The 16104-nt window shown below is 36.4% G+C and overlaps 3 protein-coding genes and 1 pseudogene across 3 annotated transcripts; 3 read left to right on the top strand and 1 right to left on the bottom strand.

Moving 5' to 3' along the window:
* The first annotated feature begins 688 nt into the window (after nt 1–688).
* On the top strand, nt 689–4091 carry LOC107635397 (UDP-glycosyltransferase 83A1). The gene is made up of 2 exons (XM_088484162.1): nt 689–1262; nt 3088–4091. Exons 1-2 carry the CDS (start codon nt 782–784, stop codon nt 3933–3935), a joined length of 1329 nt encoding a protein of 442 aa, XP_088340288.1. The 5' UTR covers nt 689–781; the 3' UTR covers nt 3936–4091.
* A 1790-nt stretch (nt 4092–5881) lies between these two features.
* LOC107635395 (UDP-glycosyltransferase 83A1) lies at nt 5882–8962 on the top strand. Its single transcript, XM_016338866.3, has 3 exons — nt 5882–6424; nt 7294–7725; nt 8235–8962. Exons 1-3 carry the CDS (start codon nt 5938–5940, stop codon nt 8666–8668), a joined length of 1353 nt encoding a protein of 450 aa, XP_016194352.1. The 5' UTR covers nt 5882–5937; the 3' UTR covers nt 8669–8962.
* Nucleotides 8963–11471: 2509 nt separating this feature from the next.
* On the top strand, nt 11472–12515 carry LOC148569503 (uncharacterized; annotated as a pseudogene).
* A 1395-nt stretch (nt 12516–13910) lies between these two features.
* LOC148569502 (uncharacterized) lies at nt 13911–14873 on the bottom strand. The gene has a single exon (XM_088485091.1). It carries the CDS (start codon nt 14871–14873, stop codon nt 13911–13913), a length of 963 nt encoding a protein of 320 aa, XP_088341217.1.
* Between the last annotated feature and the right edge of the window lie 1231 nt (nt 14874–16104).

Raw genomic sequence — 16104 nt, 5'->3', positions numbered from 1 at the left:
TCAATTAATTCATTTCTTTTTTCATTCCAACCAATTAACAATTTAACACTATTATTTTGGGATGTATTTTTATTCTAAATTATTATCATTCTGATTTAATGGTTGGTTTTATATATTGTTAATGTTCAATGTGTATACGAGCAACTCCAAATAGGGAAAAAAGATTAATTTAGTGCACTACTACTACAAGTGCGGCAAATGTTATATCACCAAGGAGTAATTGAACCAGCTACCTTTGTACGAAAAAATCAAGACATGTTTCTATCAACACGCTGCATAGCTAGCAGGGCCAACTTGTGGGCAGGGATCAACGACCATGGCGGCAAAAAAAAAAAACACAAACATTTTTATTTTATTTTATGCATCAAACTTTCTATTTACTGAAAGCCAAATATTTTAACGAAATTAAAGATACGAGATGCACAATAATAAATGCGTATTTACTTTAAAAAAAAATAAATCTAGAAATAAAGGTTTTTTCCTATTAATATTGGTTTTTTTAAAAAAAATCCAGAATACTTAAAAAACTTTTGAAATTAATTAATAAAAAGTATATATATTCATGCTTCTGCCTTGTGATATATAAATTTATCTCATTCAAACGTATTTATCTTAAAGAAATTTAAAGAGATAATTACGAGGATAATTTTGGAGATATATAGTAAACTGAAGAGGTGATCAATAGCAACAAGTACAACCGTTTGAATTCCCTCACTATAAAACACCCATTACTCATCATCAGATCTTCATTATTTCAAAAAATTAAATTTTCAACCACATTATGGGTGTCCCTCATTTTCTGGCAATACCATATCCTGTTCAAGGACATATTAATCCCCTTATCCAATTGTGTCATGTCCTAGCCAAATATGGCAAAGTCACTTTCCTCAACACTCATTTCAACCACAAAAGAACCACCACCATTTCCTGCGGCGGCGGCAACCCTAACATAAACTACGTGTCACTTCCTGATGGGTTGGAAGCTGATGATGATAGGAGTGATAGGGAGAAGCAACTGCTATCTATAAAGAGAACCATGCCTCCTTTGCTTCCTAAGCTCATAGAAGATGTGAATGCTTTGCATGATGTTGAGAACAAAATCAGTTGTATCATTGTTACTGGGAATATGGGTTGGGCCTTGGAACTTGGTTACAATTTGGGAATTAAAGGGGCTTATCTTTGGACTGCTTCAGCTACTTCCTTGGCTTGTTGTTCTTCCATTCCAAACCTTCTTCTTCGTGGAATTATTCACTCTTCAGATGGTAAGAAATTAAAACTATATATTATATAATTATGGATTTATTTTTGTTACTTTAATTTTATTTTCATATTATGTCTAAACAAAACACTAACAATATATCATTGTAATAAAACCATTGTAATAAAACCGCTCATCTAAAAAATTTAACTGATATGAAGAGACAATATAAATAATTATGTCTCTAATATTTTCTCCCAAACGCAACTTACTCTAGATATATATTGTTATCTTACGAAAAATAACTGATTTTCAGTTACACCTGCTATTTATAAAATTATCTAAGCATATAAATTTAATTATTGGATGATAGGATACAATTTTTTATGTTGTTAATGTATTGAAATAAAAATGTTATAAATTATCCTTATAAAATAGTTTTCTAAATCATACAAATATAAGAATCTCGTTCGATAAATTTTTTCTCATGAACTGGTTTCCTTTCCTATATGAAAATTGTTATTATTCAGACTAAATTATGTTGTTACGTTGTGATCTATTATATAAACTAAGTTATACACTCATTCATTAAGATTAAATTTCCTTTTAATTAAAGGTTTCTTTTTTAATATAGTTAAACTTTTTCCGCTCATCTTTAATTTGTTTTTTTATTATTATATTGTTGTTTCCTTTTTTTCATTTTCCTCCTGATTTTTGTACAACTATATACTATATAGAGTTTTCACAAACTCAAATTTATTCATGGTTTAATTTGGTCTACTAATTTTTTAACAAGGACTGATCATGTCTAACACACTAGGAATAAAATTTTAGGACAAAACAAAAATAAGCATGTATATAATCCACTTGAAACTGGTCTTCCCGACAAAAACAAAAATATTTAATAATAAAAAAATTAATTAAAAATAATCATAACTTATTTTATTTACTATTAATTATTATAATTAATAAATATTAAATAGACTGATTCTTTTGTCCCTCTAATATTATCGGACAAAAATAAACATTATTAATTGACAGCTACACATAGTGGCGGCAACGTGATTAATTGGGTGTTTCCATGTTGACGTTGTTTCTTTTGCTACCACATATTCCTATTTCAGATATATAGCACATGATTCACATATTTTAAATATTTAATTCCACTGCTACACATATTATTTCAATGTATACTTGACTTCCAGTGAATGTACAGTATAATATATATCTACAGGCTTTTCTAATACCATCTAATTATCTTGTTGTATTTTAATAATGTTATATGTATTATTTTTATGTATGTTTTTATTTTTAATATTAAAAATAATTGATAAGAATAAAATAAAATAAAACATATAGACAAAAAATAATAATAATAGACATTATCTTTAATTTCCAACTTGTCCTTAGTTAATTGGTAGTTAATGATGTGAATCAGCTCTATCTTCTCAAAATTAGGAAAACATTTGTAATTTTCTTTTAAGATACATTATTAAATGTATGTTTTGTATATATTATGCACAGTCATTAAATTTTGTTTTTATATACGAGATTTAACAATTATAAAAAAATGAGTTATTATTACATGAATTTTTTTATAAAATATGTATTAAATGTGTTTTTATTTTAAGAATACATTCTTTGCAAAACTTAAAATAATAAATCAGAGCACGTAAATCATTAAATAATTTTAGGTGAAAACTCATGTGCATTTGACTTCACGTGAAGTTGATACTTGAGAGCTGTTAAATAATTTAATTAATTTGACTAAATTTTTATCTAACGGTTCTCAGATATCAACTTCACGTGAAGTCGACTTCACCTGAGTTTTTACCATAATTTTATATTTACTACAATTATCTGAAATAATTTGTTTTTGGTATTTGCAGGACAACCCACCAAGAAACAAGAAATTCAGATTTTGCCCACAATGCCTACAATAAACTCTTCAGACCTACCATGGCTTAGCATAGGTACCACCTTCTTCACTCATCTTCTTACAAGCATTGAGAACATGAAGCTTGGAGAATGGTGGCTATGCAACACTGCTTATGATCTTGAGCCTGGATCATTTTCCATGTCACAAAAGTTCCTACCAATTGGTCCATTAATGGAAATTAATGACACCAACAAATGTTCATTTTGGCAAGAAGACACAACTTGTCTAGAATGGTTGGATCAACAACAACCTCAATCAGTTATATATGTTGCATTTGGAAGCATGGCGGTTGTGGAACCAAACCAACTTAAAGAATTAGGGTTAGCACTTGATCTTATTAACAAGCCTTTTCTTTGGGTTGTGCGTCCTTGTAGCAATTTAGAAAACACATTTCCTATTGAATTTCAAGGACATAAAGGTAAAATTGTAAGTTGGTCTCCACAAAATAAGGTACTAAATCATCCCGCGATTGCTTGCTTTATAAGTCATTGCGGGTGGAATTCTACCATGGAAGGTATTTGTGGCGGTGTTCCTTTTTTGTGTTGGCCATTTTTCGCGGACCAATTTGTTAACAAGGCTTATATTTGTGGTGTTTGGAAGATTGGAATTGAATTAGAGAAGGATGATGAAAGTGGATTGATATTAAGGGAAGAGATAAAGAAGAAGGTGGAGCAATTGCTTGGGAATGAAGGAATAAGAGCAAGGTCTATGAAGCTGAAGGAATTGACCATGAATAACATAGTACCAGGTGGTCAATCTTCAAAGAATATCCAAAAGTTTATCAATTGGGCCAAGTGATTAATAAATTTTTGGATCATACAAATATAGTATGGAAATAATTATTGTTCTAGTCTAGTTATTAATTTCCCTTTTTTAAGTTTTGATTATAATGTTATATAGTACTTATTTTGCCATTAATTTCATTGAATTGGTAATCACCCAATATATATGCCATCCTATGATTTTTATTTATTTTTTCTTTTTTTAATCTATATTAAAAGCAATATTAAAAGAAAAAATTATAGTGTTCATTGACAAAAAAAAAAAAAATAATACGTACATCTATGTAGATTTAAGGTTAATTTAGATTTACATTTAAAAAAATTATTTATCTTTTAAAAAAATAAATATTTTAAAATATTTATTTATTTTTTTAAATAAAGTATTATTAATTTTTAAAAAATAAATTATTTATTTTTTAATATTTTTTAAAAAAAATATATCTAAATATATTTAAAATTTAATAAATATATTTTTATTTAAATAAGTTTATCCAACCCACGCCTAGTTTGGTTTGTTTCTTTTTCTTATAGAAACTTGCGAAGTTGATAAAATATGTATGGCTATATGTATATATATATATAGCTTGATGCTGACCTTTACTGCAAACGTAAGCGCATACGTTCTTCACAGAACATAGAACATAAGATGATTAATATCACGTTAATATTATGATACTGTCTCCTACTAGTTCTGTTGACTTAATTATTCATATACTTCGTATCAATCTTACAATATGTTTACGAAAATACTGATTGCTTTATTATGGATGCGAAGGAAAAAGAAACTTAATTACCCACGTTTCTAATGTGTTTCAAAATTCTTTTTGGCTTTAATTTCTAAGGATAATTTTTAAAAAATTATAGCAATAATGTTTGGTGAAACAAACTAATTAAAAGTTATTTTCAATAAACAAGCATTACAACATACAATAGTATTTAAAAAATTTCTTTGGAAAGTTAAAATGACTATATATAGTAGATATAAATATAACAAAAAATAAATATTTTCTGAATTTTCTACTTTTAATATATATATTATTATGCTAATCTTTTAATTTTAAAAACATAAACTAACTTTAAAAGTTATTTCGTTTCATGCCTTTTACTTTTAAAAATACTCATAGTTTTTCAAAAACAAAAATCATAAAGACATAAACATTTTAATGTACTAAACACAAAATACGAATTTACGAAAATACTAATATGCTTTAATTATGGATGCGAAGTTAAAATGCTACGAAAATAATTAGCGTATATCTAGGGCATCACTACTTAAAAGATTCAATAATGAAAATTTTATATTAAATCTCACTTTAGAGAATTATATTTTTTTTTTATTATCATTTTCGTATTCAAACAGAAAAGTACTTTGATCTGTCTCCGGTTGGTGCCTGGCCATATACTCCAATTTCAACCGATGAAAAGTCTTATACTTTAATTAATTACTAAATTACCAAATTATGGCAACATTTTTTTATCGCAACAAACCGATTTACAAGTGTTCGTAGACCAAAAGGTTTCCACTTCTTTAATTTGGGCCCCGTTGAATTCAGATGAAGAGATGTAGTAATCAATTTTTATTTTGATGTCTATAAATCTAGAATCAAATTGGTCACACACATTAAATAACGGATAATAATAACTCAAAATTACTTTATCCAATTTAATATTTATAATTATATATTATTTAATTATTTCAACAATAATTAAGTAATGTAAAATAAATTAAAGTAAATAATAATTAAATAATATAAAATAAAATAATTTTAGACTATGATCTATGTGGGGTGTAATATGTCACCATAATATCAATAGACAGTTACATCCATTTAGTATTCATCGGAATTATTGAAGCCTCGTGTTTGGACTTTGGTCTACTATTCTTGTGTTCCAAGTTCCAACAATTATATATATATATATAAGAACAATCACAAGGGATATATATATTCATATCCACCAATAATTTACATATATATAATTCAATCAATAATTTATTCTTCTTAATTTTGAGAATAATAATGGGAATTATCCCTCACTTTCTTGTTATACCATTTCCAGTGTTAGGACACATTAATCCCCTAACACAATTCTCTAATGTTCTAACCAAACATGGTTGCAAGGTCACTTTCTTACACACTGAATTCAGCCACAAGAGAGCTAAAATCTCTGAGGATGATGATGGTGGTTCCCAAGATCACATTAAATATGTGACACTCCCAGATGGTTTGGACCATGAAGATGATAGAAGTGACCATGTTAAGGTTCTTTTTTCTATGAAAAAAACAATGCCTTCTTTGCTTCCAAAGCTCATAGAAGATATCAATTCTTTGGATGCTAACAACAAGATCAGTTGTATTGTTGCCACAATTAATATGGGTTGGGCCTTGGAAGTTGGTCGCAAATTGGGAATCAAATGTGCTCTTCTATTTCCAGGTTCAGCAACTACAATGGCTTCAGTTCATTGTCTCCCAAAGCTCATGGAGGAAGGAATTGTTGATTCTGATGGTATGAATATAGTACTATTTATATATTCTTGTATATACTATTGTTTAATGGGTGATTTTCTGAGCTACTTATTTTTATTTTAATTAATTTACATTATTAGAAATTCGATTTTTTCGGACGAATTTTGAGATGAATGTCGAACAAATTCGAGAAAAAATTTTTCTTTCTATGAAATTTGAGTGATTTTAACTAGGTTAAATTATTCCGTTAGTTTCTATAATTACACTAAATTTATAATTAAGTTTTTATATATCTTTTTAATTGAATCTCTATATTATTTTTAATTTTGTAATTATATATTTTTACATAAAAAATTATTAAAATTAACTGAATATTTTTTTAAAAAAATATGCAGTCAAATATCTAATTAAGTTTTTAATTGTAGATATCTTTAATTTTTACAAAGAAATATTCAGTTAATTCTAATATTTTTTACAATAAAAATGACCTAATTACAAAATTAAAAATAGTATAGAGATTTAATAAAAAAAATATAAAAACCTAATTACAAATTTGGTTAAATTACAAGACCAACAGAATATTTAAACATTTTAACTATTCATCTCAATTATAAAAAACATATATAATGGTAAAAAATTATGTATAATTATCTTTATATAAAGTTGATAATTAAAAATTGTTAAATGATAATTTAATTAAATATATCAAATTATTTAATAAATATCCAAGATCAAATTCACATAAAAACAATTGCATATAAGTATTTACCGTATATAATATATTAACTAAAATCTTACAACTAAATTTATTGGAACATTGATATTTTTAGAGCATTTGAAAAATTTTCAAAACTATATACTGTATTCAATTTATTGATATGTATTTTCTTTGCAATGATATTATTGCAGGAAACATCACCAAAACACAGGAAATTCAATTTTCTCCACTGATGCCTATGATGGACGCAAAAAACTTTGCATGGGGTACCATTGGAAAGGCCTTCTTCGATCATCTTTATCAGGAAGAGATACAACTTCTCAACTTAGCAGAGTGGTGGCTTTGCAATAGTGCCTATGATCTTGAACCAGGAGCATTCTCCATGTCTCCAAAGTTCCTATCAATTGGACCATTGATTGAAAGTGACAACAATAACAAAAACAAAAGTTCTTCATTTTGGCAAGAAGACACAACATGCTTAGAATGGTTGGATCAACAACAACCTCAATCTGTTGTATATGTTTCATTTGGTAGCTTGGCAGTTATGGAATCCAACCAACTCAAAGAACTAGCACTTGCACTTGATCTCATTGACAAGCCTTTTCTTTGGGTTGTACGACCAGGTATATATGTAATCAGTAAATATTTTAATTATATATATTCTTTTTTCTTGAAAATTTCTTATTTTGAGAATAATTTATTAAACCAAAATGTGTAAAATTTTTTATTCTATCTGTAATAATCCTTTGATTTCTACTATATATTCTTTAAGACAACTTTTTATATCCAAAATAATTTTGAAACAATTATTGTAAATGTTGTTAAAGATGAAATTAATATAAAAAAGATATTTACATGTAAAAAATTAGTCACTAAATCAGTTTTATATATTATTTTATATGTTATATTTTTAATAAATATTTTTATATTTTATATAAATTATTAATTTATTGGTTGATTATTTTTTGTGTACACATATTATTGATGAATTAATATATATATATATTATTTAATCTATATTACTGCATTCATATTTCTTTTTTATGTTTTAATGAAACCCTCATACGTACCCATTGTGTATGTCACATTGTATTTATTAATTAATAGGTGTTTGTATTTATGCGATATACAGATAATATGAATAGCGAAAGAAACAACAAATACCCAGATGAATTTCATGGAAGAAAAGGCAAAATTGTTGATTGGGCTCCCCAGAAAAAAGTATTAAACCACCCTGCTATTGCTTGCTTCATAAGTCATTGTGGTTGGAATTCTACTATTGAAGGTGTGTATAGTGGTGTTCCCTTCTTGTGCTGGCCATTTTTCAGTGATCAATTTTGGGATGAATCATATATTTGTAATGTTTGGAAAGTTGGGTTGGGATTGAACAAGGATGACAATGGATTCATATCAAAGGAAGAGATAAAGAAGAAGGTGTTGCAATTGCTTGGTGATAAAGCCATAAGGGAAAGGTCTTTGAAATTGAAACAAGTGACTAGGAATAACCTAACTGAAGGTGGCCAATCTACAAAGAATCTTCAAAATTTTGTCAATTGGGCAAAGTAATTGCATTATTGGAATTTTTTTTTTTTTGTTGCCTGTATTAAGTTGAAAATTCATTATTATGTTTGATAGAATAAACATATAGCTGAGATGTGATGATATTTTCCCATCTTGCTATAATAATAAAGTTAATAAAAAGTAGCAAAGGTAAAAAGTGGTGTTGCCTTAACTTATATCAATAATTCATCACTATATATAGGTGAAATTTTCCAATAGTTATAGTGGAATCATATAAGAGAAAGTGTTATGAAATTATTGTCTCAAAAAATTTAAATTGATAAAAAGAGGTGTTATATCTATAACATGCATGTTTAATTTTTTAATGCAAAAGTCTCACTTAAGTTTCGAAAGCTTTCTAAGAAGCTTTGAATCTAACACATAAATGAAAGCAGAAGCGTGTTGAATGAATGCAGAGAAGAATTGAAAGAAATTGGGAAACAAGAAACAGTAACTAACGCCAAACAGAATTATAACACCTAAAAACAGAATAGCTATGCAAATATATAAGTTTGAAGCATAATTATGTATAGACTTTTTTTTTTTTTTAAACTGCTTGATACTTAATTTCTCTTTTTAGGAAGATAATAATAATAATCATCATCATCATCATCATCATCATCATCATCATCATCATCATCATCATCATCATCATCATCATCAAACTTTAAACATTTTAGTTATAATAAGCTCTATATCATGTTATCAAAGGCAGAGTTAGAATTTTATGAAGAGGGGCCAATAAACTAATATACATAGAATATAAAAATACACACATCAATATCAATATATAGAATCATAATTGTTCGTCACCTGGTGTTCTCAGATAGTCGGGTGGTGATGAGTAGGAGAGAGGGAGAGACTCGGGCGGATGTGGAGCAAGGGCTGTGGTGTGCTGGCGACGCCGGAAGTTGGACGGAACGCGTGGGGGGTGGCCACCTGCAAGGACACTCCGACGATCAAGTCAGAGTCCGTACCAAAGGATAGCCGAATTAGGTAAGGGTGTGACATACCTTGGGGGGAGAGCTGTCCTCTCCCCTTATATACTATGTTGTGGGTGGGCCTAGTGATAGTCTAGCCCATTGGTAGAGAAGCTGTGAGCTGTCGTACTCAACGTGGGCAGGTCGTCCCAGACTTCAGGTCGGGATGCCGGGCGCCGCCCCGAGGACACCGACTCGGGTGGTAGCATGCTTTGGGTAGTAGGTTGGTCGGGTCCTGAGTCGGGTGTTAGGGACCGACCCGTTGAACCTCTGTGCTGGAGGTTTGGGCCTGGGCGGGGCGGTGTTCCGACCCGGCGACTTCTTGGGCTGGACTTGGCAGTCCGTAACAGTGCCTCCAACGCGCCAGCCTTGAGGTTTGGGACTCGTGGCTGGGCGCGTTTATCCTATTCGCCAAGGCGGCAAACTTTCTTCCTTTTCGGGAACTCGTTGATGGCGCTTCGTGTCCCTCACGCGTGGTCGCTTCGACCCTTGTGCTGCTTTCTTGGCTTGTGCTGGGCATTAAATGCCCATCATTGATTTGAAATTTTGGGTGAAATGACGAATGTGCCCCTGCCTTTTGGCGCTCTTCCTCGGCGGTTACGCTTTTCTCTCCTTATTTTTTATTTTGTAACCCCCTCTCCCCTCTACTCTTCTTTTTCCTCATCCTCTAGTTCCTTCGTGTTGCTGCTGCTCCTGCTTCTGCTTCTTGCTGCGCTTGAATATTCTTGCTTCCAGTGCCCTTTATTCCTTTCTGGGTTCCTCATTCCTATCTGTTTCTTGCATATTCTGCTTTCCTAGTAAGTTTTCATGGTTTTTCCTTTTTGGTTGCTTCTTTCTTTTAGTTTTTGTGCATTCTTGTTTGTGTATACCTGGGTTTTTGTGTTTTCCTTATCTTTTTTTCTTCTAGAGGGGGTGCCACTGGATTTTTCCTGGATTTTTCTTACATTCTGGGTTGGTATAGGGGGGCCTAGAGGGTGATTCGTAGTTTTCCTTTCGCTTTTACTATTTTGAGGGTTTTCGACTTCCCGTGTTGACTAAGTGGTGCCCCCGCTGTAGGTATGGCCGAGCGCCTTGCTTCTTCGAGTCAGGCTCAGCGCCCTCTAGCTGATTTTGTCGACCACTATGCCTGGGTTTCCTCCGATGTGAAGGATACCCCTTCTACAATGACGAAAGAGGGACTCCAGAAACTATGCCAATCAAGGCTCTTGTGTGGAGGGGGTCCCGAGGAGGCGCTTTATCAAGTTTATGTTCCTGCTGGTCGGGAGCGCGTATGCCAGAAAAACTTGGATTCCCCTCGAGTTGTTGATTGGTTGTGGGTTTACGAGCCCATGTTCACGACCTTGGGGCCTCGTCTGCCTTTCTCCCCTTTCGTTATGGCATTGTTAAATCGCTGCGATGTTGCTCCGTCGCAGCTTCACCCGAACAGTTGGGCTTCTATCCGATGCTTCGAGATGGTTTGCGAGTATCTGGAGCTGCCGACTTCAGTGAATGTCTTTCTCTACCTCTTCCTGCTCACAAATCCTTCTAGCCAGGGGAAGGCTAAGAAGGGATATATGTCTTTTAGGGCCCAACAAGGCCGTAGAATCTTTGGCCTTTTTTAGGATTCTTATCATGGCTTTAAGTCTACCTTTTTTAAAGTTAGGCCGGTTGAAGGTCACCAACCTTTCTGGCTTACGGCCGAAGGGGCTAGGCGGATCCCGACCTACTGGAGTTTTGGGGCGGGATCCAACTATCTAATAAAGGTCTTTTATGATTGGCTGAGTCCAGAGGATCGCAATATTGCTGATATTCTGTTGGCCATTTTTGGTGAAAAGAACCTTAATCCCCGAATGGTTATGAGGGATCGGGAGGCCGGTCGGTTGTATGTTGGTGAGTTCCTTTCCTTTTGTACTTTTTCAAGCTTTATTCCTCTATTATTCACACCTTTGCTCTCTTTTTCTTTGCTCGTAGTTTCCATGGCTGGCGGGAAGAAGACCTTGGCTGATTTGAAGAGCCTCATCAAGGGGGATGATGAGGGTGAGGACGACTCCTCGGTGACTCCCACGGCGAGTCAGGAGCAGGGGGAAACCGGGGAGGCCAGTGGTCAGGTGGACGGGGCTGACCAGGTTCAGCCAGAGAAGGTTGTTCCTCCCGAGAACACTGCAGGGTCCCAGGGTGTGGAGACAGAAACTCTTGAGGAGGATTTTGGTTTTGGTGACGAAGAGTTGAAAGTTGCGAGCAATCCAAAGAAGAGGAAGCGGGATACCGGGAAGGCGCTCTCGGTTATGGAGAAAAACTTCGATGCTGGAGGTTTCATTGAGTCCCAGTTGCTCCCTGGCACGGAGGAGTTTTTCCACGAGACCGACCTTTCCGGGCAGGCTAGGTGGATCTACCACAGTCTTCTCCGTGCTGCTACCATTGCCAAAAAGGTGGAGCCTGTCTTGGGCAGTTATCATGCTATGGAAGTAAAGCTTCGGAACTCCCAAAAAGATCTGACGGATTCATGATCTCGGGAGGAGTCCCTGAAGACAAAATTGTCCGAGCAGGACAAGAAGGCTGAGGAGGATGCTAAGGAAATTAACAGGCTGGTGGATCGGGACATGGCCTTGATGAAGGATCTAAACACCTCTCGTGGTGAGGCTGCTACTGCTAAGAAGAGGGTTGAGGAGAAGCTAAATTTGGCAGAGAGCTCGGTAGATGCTGCTACCCGGGAGATGGCTGCTCTGAAGAAAAAGAACAAAGAGCTTGCAAAGGGGGCTTGTGAGGCTGTTAAGCTGACCAAGGAAGGGATTAAGCTCCAAGTGGCGGTGCTGGCTCCCGACCTCGACCTCTTCCAAGTTGGTGCTATGATGACAGTGGAGGGCGGGAAGATCGTTGACATCCTCAAGCGCTAGATGGATATTTCCCGACTTTCATGTTCTTTTGGTTAACTTGTAACTTGCTTTTATTCTGGGGCCTATTATAAGACGCCCTTTGGTTGTACCGAATACTTTTGCCTTTATTTTAAACTGCCGCTTTGGTTATTGCTTTGTTTTATTCGGGCCGTCGTGGCTTTGCTTTTATTGTTTTGTTTGCTCGGGCTGCCGCGGCCTTTTGATTTATCGTTTTTGTGGTATTTATTATTCTTGCTACTTTTTTTAGCCGTTTTTGTTTTTTGGTCCCTTATGATTTCCGGGGTGATCAGTCCCGGGTTTTCGTTAGGTCGACCGTTTGCCATTTCCCTTGCTTGTTATTCCGATTTGGAACTTGCGAAAAGTAGAACTTATCATATTGTTAGGACTCTGGAATAAGGAAATACGTAATGCGTGATTAAGCAAAAGATAATAAAAGAGGAAAATGATAGGATTGATAGGAAGAGGAACATAAAAGGGGAACATAAAGGAGGAAAAGAGGGAGGGGGTTGAAGTCGTCAGGTCGCATGGTTGTTTCTCTTTATGAGTAGAACCTCTTGAGGTTTGCCATGTTCCACGTTCTTGGAACCTCACTTCCATCCATTTTTATAGCTTGTAGCCTCCCTTGCCGAGGACTTCTCTTACCCTGTAAAGACCTTCCCAGTTTGCGGCTAGCTTGCCTTCCCCTGGGGTAGGTAGCCATATGTCATTTCGTCGTAAGACCAAGTCGCCTTCTCCCAGGCTTCTTTTTAGTACTTTGCCATTGTACCTTAGGGATATTCTTTGTTTTGTTGCCGCCTCTGCTAGGTGTGCCATTTGTCTTGTTTCGTCGACCAGGTCCTTCTCGATGGCTTCACTTCCTCCTCCTAGGAGTAACCTTGGGCTTGGCTCCCCGATCTCGACTGGGATGACTGCATCGACCCCGTATGTGAGTCGGAAGGGGGTTTTGTTGGTAGATGACTGGGGGGTGGTCCTGTAGGACCATAAGACCGAGGCTAGCTCGTCTGCCCATGAGCCCTTCTTTCCTTCAAGTCGCTTTTTTTAATCTTTTTAGGATCACTTTGTTGGCTGCTTCCACCTGACCGTTGGTTTGGGGGTGTTCAACTGAGGAGAACCTTTGTTTGATCTTTAGTCCTCCTAGGAATTCTTTGACCTTTTTGTCGGTGAATTGTATCCCATTGTCCGATATGACGGTTTCCGGGATTCCGAACCTGGTGATCATTTTCCTCTATATGAACTTTTGGTAGTTTGCTGAAGATATGTTGGCTAGTGGTTCTGCTTCTATCCATTTGGTGTAATAGTCTATGGCCACTATCAAGTATTTCACTTGTCCGGGTCCTGGTGGAAACGGTCCTAAGAGGTCGACTCCCCATTGGGCGAAAGGTCGGGGGGCCATCATTAGGCTGAGCTCTTCGGGTGGTGCTTTGTGGAAGTTGGCATTTTCTGGCATTTTTTGCATTTTTTCATGAACCCCTGGGCGTCCGACATCATTGTAGGCCAGTAATATCCTGCTCGGATGATCTTTCTTGCAAGCAATCTTCCCCCAATGTGGTGACCACAACATCCTTCGTGGACTTCTCTGAGGACGTAGTCCGTCTGGTCGGGGTGCAGGCATTTGAGTAGGGGCTGGTGGAGCCCTCGTTTGTACAACTGCCCTTGTATGATTGTGTACTTGGGAGCTTCTCTCTTAATAGCTTGTGCCTCCTTCTCATCTGGGGGTGTTTCTGCCTGCTCCAAATATCGGAAAATAGGATCTATCCATGAGGGTAGGCACGGCACCTGGGCTGTGCACATGACGATTGCAGGTTCAGTTGCTAGCCCCTGGATTAGGGATCTGTTTCCCGTCTCGGGTTTGGTGCTTGCCAGCTTGGAAAGGAGGTTGGCTCGGGTATTTCTTTCTCTGGGGACGTGCTGGATTGTGACTTCTTCAAAGCTTTTGCATAGCTCTTTTACTTGTTCCAGATATTTTTGTAGCAGCGCGTTCCTAGCTTGGTAGCTGCCATTTACCTGGGAGGTGACGACTTGGGAGTCACTACTGACCTCCACCCTTGACGCCCCGACCTCTTTGGCTAGTACCAGTCCCCCTATCAGAGCCTCATATTTGGCCTGGTTATTGGAGACCGGGAAGTCGAACTTGATGGATTGTTCATAGGCTACTCCTGCCGAGTTTTCGAGGATAATTCCGGCCCCTCCGGACGGTTGGTTGGATGCTCCGTCAACGTGGAGTTTCCACCATGTGTTCGGCGTGTTGAGAGTCTCTCCTGTGACTTCCACGAGGAAATCTGCCATGGCTTGGGCTTTGATTGCCTGTCTGGGCTCGTATTGCAACTCATATTGAGAGAGTTCTATCGCCCATGCCATCATTCTTCCCGCCAGGTCGGATTTTTGGAGCACTTGTCGGATGGCTTGGTCAGTTCTTAGGATGATTGTGTGCCCTTAGAAGTATTGTTTTAGCCTTCTGGATGAGATCAGTAGGGCATAGGCCAGCTTTTCCAACTTGGTATACCTCGTCTCCGCTCCTTGGAGTATTTTGCTAATGAAGAATATTGGGCGCTGAGTTTTGTCCTCTTCTCGGATCAGGACTGCCGCCATTGCTTGCGTGGTTACAGCCAACTACAAGTATAGGGGCTCCCCTTCTCTAGGCCTGCTGAGTACAGAAGGTTCCGAGAGTATCTTCTTGAAGTGGCTGAACACTTCTTCGCATGCCGGGGTCCACTCGAAGGCGATCCCTTTTTTCATTAGGTTGAAGAATGGGATGGCCCTTTCTGCCGAGGCGCCGAGGAACTGAGACAGAGTCGTGAGCTTCCTGGTGAGTCGTTGTACATCTTTGATGCACCCAGGGCTTGTCATCTTGAGGACGGCTTCGCACTTGTCCGGGTTGGCTTCTACCCCTCTTTGTGTTATCATGAACCCTAGGAACTTCCCTGCTTCCATGGCGAACGCGCATTTAAGCGGATTGAGTCTCATGTTGAATTTCCTTAGTGCCTTGAAGACAGCCTGGAGGTTGTCTATTAGCTTATTCGGCTCTGCTGTTTTTACCAGGATGTCGTCGACATAAATCTCTACTGACTTGCCGATGAGGTCATGGAAGACTCGGCTCATTAGTCTTTGGTAGGTGGCCCCTGCGTTCTTTAGTCCAAAGGGCATTACTTTGTAGCAAAAAGTGCCCCCTGGTGTTATGAATGCTGTTTTGTCCTCGTCAGGTCGGTGCATCGGGATCTGGTTATAGCCAGAATAGGCATCCATGAAGCTGAGAAAACGATATCCTGCCGCCGAGTCAACCAGGGTGTCAATGTTGGGGAGGGGAAAGGATTCTTTTGGGCACGCTTTATTTAGGTCGGAGTAATCGATGCACATTCTCCACTTTCCGCTGGCTTTTTTGACTAAGACGACGTTGGACAGCCATGTTGAGTACTCGAGGTCCTTGATGAACCCTGCTTCTAGTAATCCTGCTGTTTGTTTGGCGACTTCTTTAGCCCTTTCTTGCGACATCTTCCTTTGCCGCTGGGCTACCGGTTTGGCATCAGGTTTTATGGCTAGTCGGTGGGACATGAACTCGGGATCTAATCCCGGCATGTTTGATGGGGTCCAT

Source organism: Arachis ipaensis, chromosome B4, assembly GCF_059453495.1.
Source record: "Arachis ipaensis isolate K30076 ecotype BB chromosome B4, ASM5945349v1, whole genome shotgun sequence".
In the NCBI taxonomy this organism is placed as follows: domain Eukaryota; kingdom Viridiplantae; phylum Streptophyta; class Magnoliopsida; order Fabales; family Fabaceae; genus Arachis; species Arachis ipaensis.
This window is presented reverse-complemented; position numbering and strand designations above follow the sequence as displayed.

What these genes read in the sequence shown, in the direction of transcription:
- LOC107635397 (XM_088484162.1), top strand. Translation starts at nt 782, where the DNA reads ATGGGTGTCCCTCATTTTCTGGCAATACCATATCCTGTTCAAGGACAT. An exon ending in AATTATTCACTCTTCAGATG is followed by an intron (nt 1,263 to 3,087) that starts GTAAGAAATTAA and finishes TGGTATTTGCAG; the next exon opens with GACAACCCACCAAGAAACAA.
- LOC107635395 (XM_016338866.3), top strand. Translation starts at nt 5,938, where the DNA reads ATGGGAATTATCCCTCACTTTCTTGTTATACCATTTCCAGTGTTAGGA. An exon ending in AGGAATTGTTGATTCTGATG is followed by an intron (nt 6,425 to 7,293) that starts GTATGAATATAG and finishes ATATTATTGCAG; the next exon opens with GAAACATCACCAAAACACAG. An exon ending in TCTTTGGGTTGTACGACCAG is followed by an intron (nt 7,726 to 8,234) that starts GTATATATGTAA and finishes TGCGATATACAG; the next exon opens with ATAATATGAATAGCGAAAGA.
- LOC148569502 (XM_088485091.1), bottom strand. Translation starts at nt 14,873, where the DNA reads ATGGCATGGGCGATAGAACTCTCTCAATATGAGTTGCAATACGAGCCC.